This window comes from Medicago sativa, chromosome 8 (genome assembly GCF_051527215.1).
Source record: "Medicago sativa cultivar Bolivia chromosome 8, Bolivia_mono, whole genome shotgun sequence".
Lineage (NCBI taxonomy): Eukaryota > Viridiplantae > Streptophyta > Magnoliopsida > Fabales > Fabaceae > Medicago > Medicago sativa.
The window spans coordinates 86,124,562-86,140,639 of record NC_140756.1 but is presented as its reverse complement, the minus strand read 5'-3'; the positions used below and the strand labels follow the sequence as shown (position 1 = coordinate 86,140,639).

Below are 16,078 nucleotides of genomic sequence, written 5' to 3'. Positions count from 1 at the left end.
AAATAAAACTATTAGCGTGCACACACAAAGATATTAGTGTCCATCTATTTTCTTTTCTCATCTCACATTTTCTTTCTCGCCCTCCTTTTTTTTTTTTTTACAATTCTTCTTTTCTCTTTGAGTGGGTAAAAATAAGATAAAATAATAAACAAAATAGTTTAAAGAGTAAAATTGAAAGAAAAAATAGTTAGACGAAAAATTAATATCTTAAATAATTCGATTGGGTAAAGATAAACAAATCGCCGATGAAAGATTTGGGCTTTAGTGGGCTCGGCCCAGTTCCTATCTGATCCAAAACTATAAAAGGACACAAACCTTACTCCCAGGGCTTTACACACTCTTTCTTTCGCGGTTACATTCAAATTCTTCTCTCGTTTCTTTGATCATCAACAACCGAAACGATGCCGCTTCGACCTAATTCCAACAACGATTCCAAGAACGATTCCAAACCCGATTCCAAGGCCGATGCTCGCCGTAACCGCTACAAGGTCGCCGTCGACGCTGAAGATGGTCGCCGGAGACGTGAGGACGATATGGTTGAGATTCGCAAGAACAAGCGTGAAGAGAGTTTGCAGAAGAAGCGTCGCGAAGGCGTTCAAAATCAACAACAGTTACCCGTTACCTTTGATTCAAAGGTACTTCACAGTTTCTCTTCTCTTTTTTCTTTTCTTTTTTATACATTATCGTTTCTTTTGCACAATTTAGGGTTTAATCGTTTACGTGAATTTCACATGCTTTGATTTTTAACTCCGATCGTGTTGTTTGTTAGTAAATGTTATATTCAACCGTTTTTTCTATTTTATTTTTGGATTTGATTACTATTTATGGTTAGTTATATGAATGATTTGATTTTTTTTATGACGCAAATGTCGCTTCAGATAATAGTCTATTGGACTTATGCTACTGAGTGCCTGAGTCTTTTGTATGTTATTTTCGCGATATTGAAACCCTATTTCTATTGTTAACTGTTGTTGCAGTTCGAGAGTCTTCCTGCAATGGTTTCTGGTGTCCTGTCCAACGACGGTAGTGCACAACTAGAAGCCACCACATTGTTCCGGAAACTACTTTCAGTTGGTAATTATGAAATTCGTTTCTATTTGCTATTTTTGTCTTAATTAATTGCTTGTGGAATGGTGCTGTTTAACTTGTGATTGTTAATGTTGTTGTTTATAATTTTTGTTGTAGATCGGACCCCTCCGATTGAGGAGGTTATTCGATCTGGTGTTGTGCCACGTTTTGTTGAGTTTCTTGCTAGGGAAGACTCCCCTCTACTTCAGGTTCGAAGTGTTTGAATTTGCCACTTTTGTGTTTGTTGTACGGTTACGGATGATTACATAGCGTATGTAGAGTAGTTGAAATTTGTTTTGTGGTCATTAGTTATTTATGTTGGCTGTTGTTTGTTTAGTTTGAGGCTGCATGGACGCTGACAAACATAGCCTCTGGAACTTCTGAGAACACTAAGGTGGTGATTGATCACGGAGCAGTTCCTCTATTTGTCACGTTGCTTAGGTCACCTAGTGAGGATGTTCGAGAGCAGGTATCTTGTATTTGAATGTGGTTGTACATACATCTTCCTTTTCGGCTTACTAAATAACTATATCCATGAAATTGTAGGCTGTGTGGGCTTTGGGAAATGTCGCTGGTGACTCCCCTAAGTGTCGTGATCTAGTGCTCAACCATGGTGCCCTTGTCTCACTGTTGGCCCAGTTCAACGAGCACACCAGAATTTCAATGCTGAGAAATGCCACATGGACTTTATCAAACTTCTGTAGGGGAAAGCCACCACCTGCTTTTGAGCTGGTAATATCCATTGTTTCATTTAAACCACGTCTTTTGTTTCATTTAAATCAAACCATAGAGATAGCTCTTCTGAGTTTTGGCTATTGCTTTTGTTAATATATTGTGTGACAGGTGAAACCTGCGCTTCTGGCTCTTGAGCGTTTGATTTTGTCGGAGGATGAAGAAGTTCTGACAGATGCCTGCTGGGCTTTATCATACCTATCTGATGGCACAAATGACAAAATCCAAGAAATTATTGACGCAGGTGTATGTGGCCGATTGGTGCAGCTCCTTAAGTGAGTATTTGGTCTACTATACATCCTGTCCATGTTGTTTCAATTGTTGATTGCCCTAACTTTGTATATGATTTCATTTGTAGACACCAATCTTCTTCAGTGTTGATCCCTGTTGTTCGTGCAGTGGGAAATATTGTGACGGGAGATGATATGCAGACTCAGGTAATGACTTGTAGCCTGTTGAAATAATTACTTGATACTATCGAAAGGGACAGAGTTGCAGTTGTCAGTCATCACTTTCTGTCCAAGTCCTATTTTCTTTTAGTCTTCACTTTCTGTCCAAGTCCTATTTTCTTTTAGATTTTGTATTTGATTTTCCTCATTGTGTTGGTTTATTTCTTGCTAGTTGATGATCAATCATGGTGTACTCCCATACCTTTTGAGCCTTTTGACACACAATCATAAGAAATCCATCAAGAAAGAATCTTGTTGGACTATATCAAACATAACAGCTGGAAGTAAGGAGCAAATACAGGTAAGCCAGGAAATCCTAATTTCTGTCATTTTTTTTTTTTTAGGATTTTTTTATTTGTTTGTACTTTGTCGTCTACTTGTGTAGAATATGCATACATATAAGCTTCATAACTCCATGAATAAGTCGTAAAAAAAAAAAAAAAAAACTCCATGAATAAATCAAACATTTGAAGTTACTGAAATGCGTCCCGGGTTTCTAATTTTTAATTATGGCGTATTGTTTTTGTTGCTCGGATGTTGCCGTAAGACTCATAACACACACACATAAGTAGTTATGGTGGAGTTATGTTGAGATTATAACCAGCTTAGATTTAGTTAGTCAGTGTACTTGGCATACACCAGCAGAATTAATGGTGAGTTAGTCTCACACCCCACATTTGTAGTCTTTATTTCCAGTCTAGCGAGTAGAGACTAAAATATAAAGTGGGGTGCCATTGATTTTTGGTATCGTGTTGCCTCATAAGAATAAGAGTTTTGACTGTTTGAGCATGGCTCATGCAATTTGTCGGATCAGTTGGATTGGATGAAATTTATTTTTGTATTTCAAGATAGATGATGTTGGTCATGTATAATTCTCACGTCACAACTACACCAAGTGGTGGCATTTGTCCTGCTGGAAACAGGGCGTTGAATATTTATATTGTCTAATGTCTAATTTGAGATATCAAATGAGTTTGTATTTATGGTAAAGTTTATTTTTCAGTTTTTGTTTTAAAGCTGACATTTTACAGTTTATTTTTCAGTTTTTGTTTGAAAGCTGACATTTTAGATATGCAGGCTGTTATTGATGCTGGTCTTATCGCTCCACTTGTCAGTCTTCTTCAAAATGCAGAGTTTGACATTAAAAAAGAAGCTGCATGGGCAATAACAAATGCTACAGCTGGTGGAGATCATAAGCAAGTCAAGTATGTGTTTTCTTTAATGGTTGTTCTTTAAAATTCTAACTTTGTGAATTTATGATACTCACTTGTCTATTGGGGTTACAAGGTACTTGGTGGATCAGGGTTGCATAAAACCACTGTGTGATCTGCTTAATTGCTCCGATGCAAGAATTGTCATGGTCTGTTTAGAGGGACTAGAGAATATTCTGAATGTTGGAGAAAAAGAGAGGAGGCGGGGTAACACTGAAGATGACAACTTGTATTTTCAGATGATAGATGTTTATGAGGGATTTGACAAGATAGAAAACCTGCAAAGGCATGACAACAATGAAATATATGAGAAGGCTGTTAAAATTCTTGAAACATATTGGTCGAACGATGAAGATGAGATGCTACCTTCAGGTGATGGTGATCAATCTGGTTTCAACTTTGGAAGCCAAAATCTTCCATCTGGTGGATTCAATTTTAGATGAAAACCTTTTCTTGAGAAGGTACATGTTTTACTAGTATTTCGGGTAAAAATCATATGATCATAATTTTGGGTCATTTTTGTGTAAAATTATTCATTATTAATCTCAAACTATTTGGTCTCAACATCTGTAGGGACTTGGTTGAACGAATAAGGGATTTATGCTGAGAGGCTGTCAGGGTCAAGTCTGGAGAGTCGGTCATCGCACCTTGTGTCTGGATACAGTCTGGTCTTGTATCCATTGCTGTTAATGAGGTGCTGGGGGGGGATCAGTTTAAGCTACTATGTCTACAAACGGAGTGGCTGGTGTATGGAACATAAGCATGGACTTGTCAGCTACACAAGCAAATTTCCAAAGGAAAAGAAAATAGTGCTTTGTTTGTACATTCATGCTTCTCCTACTTTATTTTTTTCCTCGCAACACACGGAGAGTTATAGATTGTATATAAATCTGGTTTGGTCAGCACTTAATTTGGTCAAAATGACAACTGGTTTTTTTTTTTTTTTATCCTTGTCTGGTTTTCTCAACCCAAAATGACAACTGTAGTATTCACCTTTTTATTAGTTTTACATATTTTCGGGGATAAAATTGGATTTTGAAAGTGTTTTGAATTTGGGAAAATACTTGGATTGTCACAACAAGCATATAAAAACCACATGCTAGAAGAAATAAATCATTCAGGGAATTTTACTTAACTTAAAAAAAAATTAGTCTTGTCAATTATGTGGTAGATTGGGGTCTGTTTTTAGTTTCTGAAAATTACAAAAGGATAAAACTTGTTTGATTACTCGTTTGTAATAGGCAATTTTAAACTGTTCCTGTTTTTCTCTCTTTTTTTAAAACTAAAATAATGAAAACACAGGTGTTTTGCATTTTTTATTTTGGGTTTCACTCTTTTTTTTTGGTCGAAAAGGGTTTCACTCTATAAAAGCATAAAAAATTGTGACACTCTTCTTCTTTTTTTTTTTTTTTGAAGGGAAAATTGTGACACTTTTCATTAACGGCGTTTTATAAATAGTGAGGTTGGGCCTGGATGACCAAACAGTCTTTTATTTATTTTTTTTCTTTCTAAAAATTAGTTTTTGAAAGCTAATGTGGTTTTCAATTGAGTATTTACAACTAAAAATCAAAACCAAATAAATTTAATTTTCTGAGGAAACCAAAATAAATTTTACTATTAAACTTACATGTACACAATCTGCACTCATCTTCATTACTATGTCTGATCACTCACACAAATACAAGGTTTAGTGGGTTAAAAATGAATATATAAACGTAGTATGAGAAATATTATATCAACTTATAATTTCATTATTTCTATAAGCTTTCATTACTTTATATTATAATTTTCCATTATATAAAATTATTAATTTTTAATTACTCTGCTATATATACAAGTATTTTTTTACATGTATATTTAAGAACACTGTTTTTTTCGTTGAACTAAACCATATGGAAGGTAATATTTGATGGTAATAGGTAACAAAATAGTTTAGATGAATGTCATGATTGTCATATAGTATTTCAAAATATTTTTTTTTGATAAGGCCATAGCATAAAACATCAAGAAAGAGAATAGGTGATTTCTCATCTATACTCAAAACCTGTGCCTAGTGCTCATATATATTATTAAAAAAGGGGGAAAAAAACAAGAAAAAACTGGGGGGACATATACCTAACCCAGTAAAAACACACATGTGCAATACAACCCAAATGGGCATTACAAACAGTTTAAGCCACACATGAAATCCAACCTTCAATGATTAATAAACAGAGGTAAGCTATCTGGTGTATGAACCAACCGTCAACACAGCACAGTCCAAGAACCAACAACTCCTTGCAGCGAGACAACAAGCAACACCGACTCTTTCGAGTCCAATTAGTCCAATGTCAATCATACGAATGACTAGGATTCCAAAGCAGTCTGAAGTCAGCCAGAAGGACTGCCGACAGATATTCAAACAGCATCGACGAATCACCATAACTTTGAAACCTGCAGAACTCAGCAGCTCTGGTTAACAATAATCAGAGAATCAAAGGGCATGGCCACACGACAGACACCAAAGTAACATTAACTTATTAAAGAACAGTGTATGAATCAAATGCCAACACATAAGGATTCACGAACTAAGAGCCCCTGCAAAAACACAGCAGCTTTACCAGCCCTTTCGAGCCAAAACCATCTGAACCCTCCAACACAAGAACCTGTACCACGACGAAATCAAAGGCCAGGAGAATTGCTGAAGGACACATCGGATTTGAGGAATAAACAAGCAACCGGATCTGCAACCGACTTTGATGTAACCTACCCAAATGGGTCTGAGAGCGGCGGAGAGCACAAAGAACCCCGTTTGAGCCATCGACGGCGGCGGTGACCATTAGAAACGTACTCGAACCAAGATCTAGATCTCCCAAAACTTGAGAAACCCAGACACAAAATCCAGCAGTATCACATAACAACCAAAACCAAGTCGCGGTGGCACGATCTAAGAGAACCCAAACCGCCGGCGCCACCACCGAACTGAAAAAGATGCGCCTGAGAACCCGCTCTTCCGACGAAACAGTCGAGAGAACAGGGACGAGAGGCGATGCAGATGGCTGAGCCATCATCACACCACCGCTTACCTCTGTCTACATCTTGAACAATCGTGGGTTGGAGGCGGCGCGATTACAGAGAGGTCAAAGGTTGGAGGCGGCGTCAGGTCATTTCATAATATTAAGAAGCATAGGCGTTGGTATTGTACCATAACATAATTTTCCATGACATCGTCCTTGATACCGTAACGTAACATTATAAGTTAAGTACAGGGACGGAGCTATGTACTAATGAAAAGGGGCAGCCGCCACCCATGAAATATAGAGGACCCCTATAGGACTCATGTGCATATTAATTTTTCAGGGTTTAGAGTTTAGACAATGAGAGGTGAGAGCTTCCAAGAGAGACGTGATCGCTTGCGATCATACCGGCGTTCATTATCGCCGGAAGTGAGGACAAATTGGGGGGGAAGGGATCCAAGCAGGGTGCCACAAACGGGGAGGGATGGGGACGATTGGCAGGATGTGAGACCGAGACGTGGGAAAGCGCGGCGACAGGATGTGTATGGTCAGGACAGACAGCAGGGAAGCAAGCGCCATGGAGGGTCTACAGGCAATGGATTACGGCAGTCTAGGTCAAGGGTTATTACTGGGTCGCGAATGGGAATGGACGGCAGGGGCATCTCTAGGGTTTCAAACGGTTCAGGTACTGGTAAAGGCAACTTGCGGGGGAGGTCTGCTACAAGGAAACCGCACAGGTCTGTGGTGGTAGAAAGGGAGGCTGCTGTTACTACTGAGAAGCCGCATGAAATCAGAGGTGCAAGGGATGACATAGTAGCAGATTCATCAATCAAACGGTTTGTAACTTTTTATTTTACGAACTTTCCGTCACAATTATCTAATTTTTATTTGAGGAAAGGGTTTGAGGTATGTGGTATGCTCGAAGAGGTAGTCGTTCCTAGTAAGCGTAATGTGTATGGGGAGGTTTATGGTTTTGTTAGGTTTTCAAAAGTTAGAGATGTCGGTAAGCTCTTGAAAGCGGTGAATGTGGTTTGGTTTGGTAATTTTAGAGTTAATGCTAGAGTGGCAAGGTTTGATCGAGCGGCTGTAGTGGTGGGAGGTAGGGATGGTGAGGTTGATCGTGGTGGTGTGGAGAAGGTGTCGGATAAAAAATTGGTGAGGGAGAAGGAGGGTAACGTGGAAGGGAAGCAAAGGGCTGAGGGAGAAAAAAGAGAGATTTTGGAGGGTGTGAAAGGTGTTGGCGATGGTAAGGCTGATGTGCAGATTGGTAAAGTGATGGTTCCGGTGAGGGTGGGTAAGAAGCATGTTAAGAAAGGTAAGGCTGATGAGGGGAAAGTCAAGAGGGGGGTGGTGCATGCGGTGGGAGGAATAAAGGGCAGCGAACATGATTCAAAACTGGTCCGGAAGTACAGTTCACAAGAAGATGATGTAGAATGGGCACGTAAAGGTGTTGTGGCTTCTGTTATCAACGGGGAAGCGATACGTGTGGTTCAAAACCGAATTGAGGATGCTGGTTTCTCAGATTTGGATATTGTTCCGTTGGGTGCTGACAAAGTTTTCATTCGAAGCTTATCGGATTCGGATGTTTCACATATGTTGGAGGAAGCTTCTGATTTTTTTAATCACTTTTTTGTTAATTATAGTCGATGGGATAAGAAGCCTTTACCATTTCAAAGAGGAGCTTGGTTGAGACTCTATGGGATTCCCCTTCATGCGTGGAATGAATCTTTTTTTAAACTTTGTGTTTTGGATTGTGGACGGTTTTTACGATCAGATAGTTGTTCATTGGAAAAAGAAAGGTTTGATTATGCTAGGGTATTGGTTGCAACTTCTTCTCTAGATATTATTTCGGTGGTGGAGAAATTATTAGTTGATGATGTGTTGACGGAAGTGAAGATTGTTGAGGAATGGGGTTTCAACTTAGGGGACGACGTCTGTCTGTATGAAGAGGATGAAGGACAACTGGAGCAGAAAGACAACGAGGAGCTTCATGATGATCCGGATATGAGCAATAATGTTGATACGTTTGTTGGGAAAATTGTGGAGGATTTAAAAGCGGCCGAGGAATCAGATCATTTTGCTTTCGACAATCCGATGAAAGAGGTGGAGGGAGTTGATGAATGCAATGAGGCGTCGAATATGCAACGTGAGGATCCCTCAAAGGAGGTGGTCGTACCTTGTGCTCAGATGAAGGCTGATATACCGTTACCTAATGACATACATGTTGATGATAATACGGTAAGTGTGATGGTAGAAGAGGAGGGTGGCGTTCCTAATATGGCTGTTATTCGCAAGAGGCGTACGTCCTCTTGCCCACCCCGGGCAGGGAGGTCGTCAGTGTCTGGACCTTGGAGCCTAGAGTGGTTACGTGATCAAGTTCATGGTGAGGCAGGTATTGTTTCGTCTTCCAGAAAGAATGGTAAACAGGTTGCGGTTACCAAAGAAGCTAAGAAATCCGGTGTGGACTTGATATGCAAACGTAAAAAGGTAGGTGGTTTGCTTCGTCATTCTGTTCATTCTTTGAAGAAGGTGGCGAGGCTCCCTTCTAAAGATCGATCGGCAGTGTTACATCATTTAAAGATGCGAGTTAGTAAAAGAAAAGGTACTGAAGGTGTGACTAAATCTGTTGATTTTGTGTCCAAAGTTGTGTCTGAGGGGGCTTCTTCTTCATCTTCTGTTAATAATGACTGGAAAAATTGGGTGGTTTTGCGTGGTAATGAAGATGTGGAGGTGGAGGATGTGTGGGGTATGGGGAAAGCAATTGGTGTTAACTTTAAAGGGGTTTGTCAGAATAGGTTTAGTGTGCTTGCGAGAAGGATGAAGGATAATAAGAAGTCAACTTTTAGTGGTGAGGGTGGTGGAGAGGGACGGTCAGGGAGGGAGGTATAAGTGTGTTGGTGGAGTGGGGGGAGGGTGAGGGTGGTTTTTATGAAGATTTTATCTTGGAATGTTAGGGGGCTGGGTGGTGCAGAGAAGAGAAGGGATGTCCGATTGCTGGTGGGTGAGAAATTACCGTATATATTATGTCTTCAGGAAACAAAATTGCAGACTTGTGATGATGTTGTGTGTGCGTCTGTGTGGGGAACATCTTCTCATTCTTTTTCTTTTCGTCCGTCGGTGGGGGCTTCTGGAGGTATTTTAACTGTTTGGGATAGCTCGGAAGTGGAGGTGTGGGATTCTACTAGTGACAATTATTTTCTGATGATTCATGGTCGCTTTGTCAAATCCGAGGAAGAGTTTTATTTGTTCAATGTTTACGCCCCGTGTGATAATTCAGCGCAGCAAGTATTATGGGATTCTTTATCTGCTCGAATCGTTATGTTGGGTGACAAAAAAGTGTGTATTTGCGGTGATTTTAATGCAGTTAGGAATGATGATGAGAGAAAGTCAAGAAGAAGTGGCAACATGGCCGTATCTTATGTTCCTTTCAGCCGTTTTATTGAGGACACTATGTTGGTTGATCTTCCGTTGTTTGGTCGTAAATTTACTTGGTTTCGAGGTGATGGTAAATCAATGAGCAGGTTGGACAGGTTTCTTCTTTCGGAGGAGTGGTGTTCGAAGTGGCCTAATTGTATCCAGGTAGCGCTGTTACGGGGGTTGTCTGACCATTGTCCTTTGGTGTTATCGATTGATGAAGAAAATTGGGGACCAAGACCAACTCGGTTGTTGAAATGTTGGCAAGACTTACCTGGGTATAAGCAATATGTTAGTGAAAAATGGAATTCTTTTGAAGTTATTGGCTGGGGTGGTTTTGTTTTAAAGGAAAAATTCAAGTTGATCAAAGCGGCTCTGAAAGAATGGCATGTGTCTCATACTCAAAATTTATCAGGAAAGATTGCTTCTTTGAAGGATAGACAGGCCGCTCTTGATGGAAAAGCTGAGGAGGTTGACCTTTCTGAGGAGGAGACTATCGAATTGTTTGGTGTTTCGACGGACCTTCATTCGTTGTCTCGGCTGAATACTAGTATTTGTTGGCAGCAATCTAGGCTCACGTGGCTTCGAGAGGGTGATGCTAATTCAAAATATTTTCACTCTGCGATAGCAAGTAGGAAGCGTCGAAACAATTTGGTGTCGATTTATGTGAATGGTGTTATGGTGGAGGGTGTGCAGCCTGTTCGTCAAGCAGTGTTTTCTCATTTTGCAAGTCACTTTCAGTCTCTCAATATACAAAGGCCAAAGATTGATGATTTGCAGTTTAAAAGGTTGTCGTATGCTGATGGGGGCAGTCTAACTAAGCCGTTTTCAATTGAGGAGGTTAAAGCTGCTGTTTGGGACTGTGATAGCTTCAAGAGTCCAGGTCCGGATGGTATCAATTTTGGCTTCATCAAAGATTTTTGGGGTGACTTGAAAGAGGATGTTATGAGGTTTGTTCGTGAATTTCATCGAAACGGAAAATTGACAAAAGGTATTAATTCTACTTTTATTGCCCTTATTCCAAAAGTGGAGTGTCCGCAAACTTTAAATGATTACCGTCCGATCTCTTTGGTTGGAAGTTTGTATAAAATTCTGGCTAAGTTGTTGGCGAATAGATTGCGGCAAGTTATTGGTACCGTAATTTCAGATACACAGTCTGCTTTTGTTAAAAATAGACAAATTCTTGATGGGATTCTGATTGCGAATGAGGTTGTTGATGAGGCACGTAAGACCAAAAAAGAGTTGTTGTTATTTAAAGTTGATTTTGAGAAGGCTTATGATTCTGTTGATTGGGGGTACCTTGATTCAGTTATGGGTAAAATGGGCTTTCCGACTTTGTGGAGGAAATGGATGAAGGAATGTGTAACAACGGCTACAGCTTCTGTTCTTGTTAACGCCAGTCCTACAGATGAGTTCTCTTTAGGTAGGGGGCTCCGTCAAGGGGATCCGCTCTCACCTTTTCTTTTTTTGTTAGCAGCCGAAGGTTTGAGTGTTTTGATGAAAGCAATGGTGGATGCTTCTTTGTTCCGTGGTTATGCTGTAGGTTCTGGAAATTCGGTGGTTCTTTCCCATCTTCAATTTGCAGATGACACATTATTGTTAGGGGAAAAGAGTTGGGCTAATGTTCGTGCACTTCGAGCGGTATTAATTCTCTTTGAGGCGGTGTCTGGTTTAAAAGTTAATTTTCATAAAAGTATGCTGGTAGGGGTGAATATTACTGACTCTTGGTTGTCAGAAGCGGCGACATTGTTGAATTGTAAATTGGGTAAGGTGCCTTTCCATTACTTGGGGCTACCTATAGGTGGTAATCCGCGTTTGTTGTCTTTTTGGGACCCTGTTGTTAACCGCATAAAATCTAGACTGTCTGCTTGGCAAAGTCGGTATCTTTCCTTCGGAGGTCGCTTGATTCTTCTTAAGTCTGTCTTGACCGCTCTGCCTGTCTATGCTCTTTCCTTCTTCAAGGCTCCATCAGGTACAATCTCTTCCATAGAATCTCTTTTGATTAAATTTTTTTGGGGGGGGGGGTGTGAGGATCATAGGAAAATCTCTTGGGTTGATTGGAGGTCTGTGTGTAATCGAAAGGAGCATGGAGGCTTGGGGGTTAGGAGGTTGAGGGAGTTTAATGAGGCTTTGTTGGGAAAATGGTGTTGGCGAATGTTAGTTGATAGGGAGGGACTGTGGTATAGGGTGTTGGTTGCTAGATATGGTGAGGAGGATGGGAGGTTGGAGGATGGGGGCCGGAGTGGTTCTTTGTGGTGGAAGGAGGTTGTTAAGATTAGGGACGGGACAGTAGGGGGCGGTGAGGGGTGGTTTTCGAGTTGTGTGGTGAGGCGTGTGGGTGATGGTGAAGATACTTTGTTTTGGCATGATCGGTGGTGTGGTGACATCCCTCTCAAGGTGCGTTTTGGCAGGTTATTTGATTTAGCTTTAAATAAATCAATCACTGTCAAAGACATGTTTGAGCATGGATGGGGGGAGGAGGGTGAAGCTTGGCAGTGGCGTAGGGTGTTGTGGGTGTGGGAGGAGGAGCTTTTAGCGGAGTGTAGGTTATTACTTGCTGACGTTTCTTTGCAGCCTCTTTCTTATGATGTTTGGCAGTGGCTTCCGAACCCCTCTGAAGGGTACTCTGTTCGTGCTGTGTATGCTATGCTCACTGACCATGGAGCTCCGCAGGTTTCGCAGGATGTGGACTTGATTTGGCATAGACAGGTACCGCTAAAGGTGTCAATTTTGGCTTGGAGATTGCTTCGGGATCGTCTTCCTACTAAAACAAATTTGGCGATGCGTGGTGTCCTTGATGCAGAGGCATGCCAGTGTGTGGCAGGTTGTGGTTCTAGGGAGGATGCCAGTCATTTGTTCTTGTTGTGTCCTTGTTTTGGGTCGCTGTGGCCTTTGGTGCGCCAATGGATTGGCTTTGATGGTATTGATCATTGTGATATTTCAAGCCATTTTCTTCAGTTTATTCATTCCACAGGTGGCTTGAAGGCAAGAAGGTCTTTTCTGCAACTTGTTTGGTTGTTGACTGTTTGGGTTTTATGGAGCGAAAGAAATAATAGAGTTTTTAATATGAAAGAAAGTTCCATGCTTCAGTTACTAGATAAAGTAAAGTATTATTCTTTGTGGTGGCTGAAGGCTAATAAGACTATTTTTGTTTTCGGTGACCAATTGTGGTGGTCGAGACCGTTGTCGTGTTTAGGCATTGGTTGATCTCTTTGTTGTACTTTTGACAGAATGCTTGTAATTTTCTAGTTGTCTTGTCGGTACACCTTGTGCTGACAAGACTGCTAGTAAGGTGTTAATATATTTCATTTTTGATTGTTCAAAAAAAAAATTGTTCGCCACCCATGCTTTCATATCCACTTGGTTCACTTATACTAAATTTTATTTTTTTAATTAGGGCAACAGTTAGCGTCCGGGTTAACCTTAATAAATAAGAGATAAGAGATCTCTCCGTTTGAAAATAAGATTTTGATTAAATTAACTAAATTAAATAGGTTTAATTAAACAGGGATAATACAGTAAAAGTAAGCATAGAGATTTAGGTTAAAATTAGGGCAACAGTTAGCGTCCGGGTTAACTTTAATAAATAAGAGATAAGAGATCTCTCCGTTTGAAAATAAGATTTTGATTAAATTAACTAAATTAAATATGTTTAATTAAACAGGGGTAATACAGTAAAAGTAAGCATAGAATTTTGGTTAAAATTAGGGCAACAGTTAGCATCCGGGTTAACTTTAATAAATAAGAGATAAGAGATCTCTCTGTTTGAAAATAAGATTTTAATTAAATTAACTAAATTAAATAGGTTTAATTAAACATGGGTAATACAGTAAAAGTAAGCATAGAGATTTAGGTTAAAATTAGGGCAACAGTTAGCGTCCGGGTTAACTTTAATAAACAAGAGATAGGAGATCTCTCCGTTTGAAAATAAGATTTTGATTAAATTAACTAAATTAAATAGGTTTAATTAAACATGGGTAATACAGTAAAAGTAAGCATAGAGATTTAGGTTAAAATTAGGGCAACAGTTAGCGTCCGGGTTAACTTTAATAAATAAGATATAAGAGATCTCTCTGTTTGAAAATAAGATTTTGATTAAATTAAGTAAATTAAATAGGTTTAATTAAACAGGGTTAATACAGTAAATGTAAGCATAGAGATTTAGCTTAAAATTAGGGCAACAGTTAGCGTCCGGGTTAACTTTAATAAATAAGAGATAAGAGATCTATCCGTTTGAAAATAAGATTTTCATTAAATTAACTAAATTAAATAGGTTCAATTAAACAGGGTTAATACAGTAAAAGTAAGCATAGAGATTTAGGTTAAAATTAAGGCAACAGTTAGCGTCCGGGTTAACTTTAATAAATAAGAGATAAGAGATATACGAATATTGTTAATGTGTCTTTTATTTATATATTAATATTAATATATGAATATTAAATGTTAAATTTCCATCCCCTCAATAAATTTTACAGTACTCTGTCTGTTTTAAATTGCATGTCGTGGCCAACTACTTCACGCATGCGAATGAAGAACTTTGATTGTCAATATATATATATCTCTAAAGTACAAAAATTATTGATATTTAATATTTTGAAAATATTTATAGACATAAATCGAACAATACTTTATATGCTAATATTTGTATTTGTACATTAATTAAAAGTATGATTAAAGTAAATTGTGTGAATAGTACACATTGCAACAATGCGACATGTGTTTTAAAACAGGGGATCAATGCATAATATTCGAGTATTGAATGAAAACTATTCCTTAGTATTTTTAATATATTAATAGTTGGTCATTAAAATAGTATATAGAGTTTTACAGTTATATATATTGACACACACATATATGAACTAACCAAAGCCTCGATCATTGTCTGAGCGAGGGTTTCTCTCACCACTTACTTTAAGAGAACCATATCATGGACTTGTCATAAATATCACTGAATCAAGGCCATAGATAAGGATCTAGTTATGCACTATTGAGTCTATATTCAATGATCACTTCTAATAATCTGCTCACAAGTGTCCCTCGAGGATAATTGTCCACGTAACAATTCAAGAAGACATCTTTCACCCACCACACTTACTGTCTTGATCGTTATTCGTTAGTAAATTTGCAGGTACATCGCCCCTCTTAAAAAATAAGACCTAACGACTAAGGTCATATACTCAAAGGTCACCGATCACCCTTAGTCTGAGATCTCATAGTCCGGAAAAATCAATTCGAGAAAACACACTCTAAAAATATCATAATTATATACTAAATTTGAAAAAATATATTTTATTGAATACATATCATATACTTCCTCGATACTCATGGGAATATATATATATATATATATATTTTGAAGGAATTTATATTGTGTATATATATATATATATATATATAGTCAGGATCCGTTGACACCAGGTGTAAGTCTTAAGACTTACACCAAATCTCAATCATTAAATCTAATTAATCCGACCACTCACAATTAATTTATAAGAGATGCACGTGAACCTTCTTTTTTGTTTCATCCTTTATTACAGCCAACATGAACAAATCTCATATTCCCTCAACAACAAAAAAGAACAAATCTCAGATCAACAACAAACGTATGGATTTGATGAAAATCATGCCATCTTTGAAAACCTAAAATACAATAAATCATTCGAATATATTTGATATCAAGAATAATTCATGAACAAATTTCACTTTTAATACCTTTCACTTTTCCTTAGTTATTTGAATTCACGTTCTTAATATAAAACTTCAATCTTATATGAATTCGTTGAGACCAAACTTCCAGCGTGATTTTCTTTGCGCCATATTAATGATTGAAAGTTCAACAACCATGATTGTCTAATGCCGTTCAACAAACAAAAATTGATATGAATTAACCCTTAACATCGCTGCCAAATAAATAGAGTTCACGTGGAAAACAAAAATTGTACACTGCAATCTAAACAACTTAATTGAAATTCAACACTGCAATCGAAATTCAACTAATATGAAAGATAAACAGCTTATTTTGGGGATTTTTTGTATCAATGTTGACAGATGTTGGATACAAGGGTTTGTTGTAGATTTGAGGTTTGTTTATGTTGGCTGTGACAAAGGATGAAACAAAAAAGAAGGCTCACATGCATCTCTTATGAATTAATTGTGAGTGGTCAGATTAATTAGATTTAATGGTTGAGATTTGGTGTAAGTCTTAAGA

The 16,078-nt window shown here is 38.5% G+C and overlaps 2 protein-coding genes across 2 annotated transcripts; both read left to right on the top strand.

Annotated features, from left to right (window-relative positions):
- Positions 1-332: 332 nt before the first annotated feature.
- LOC146902666 (importin subunit alpha-2-like) lies at positions 333-4,499 on the top strand. The gene is made up of 11 exons (XM_085731980.1): positions 333-635; positions 978-1,074; positions 1,186-1,277; positions 1,406-1,537; positions 1,615-1,800; positions 1,912-2,075; positions 2,159-2,237; positions 2,422-2,550; positions 3,327-3,454; positions 3,537-3,921; positions 4,034-4,499. Exons 1-10 carry the CDS (start codon positions 402-404, stop codon positions 3,901-3,903), a joined length of 1,608 nt encoding a protein of 535 aa, XP_085588106.1. The 5' UTR covers positions 333-401; the 3' UTR covers positions 3,904-3,921; positions 4,034-4,499.
- Positions 4,500-6,816: 2,317 nt separating this feature from the next.
- On the top strand, positions 6,817-9,508 carry LOC146902665 (uncharacterized). Its single transcript, XM_085737157.1, has one exon. It carries the CDS (start codon positions 6,817-6,819, stop codon positions 9,343-9,345), a length of 2,529 nt encoding a protein of 842 aa, XP_085593283.1. The 3' UTR covers positions 9,346-9,508.
- The last annotated feature ends 6,570 nt before the right edge of the window (positions 9,509-16,078 follow it).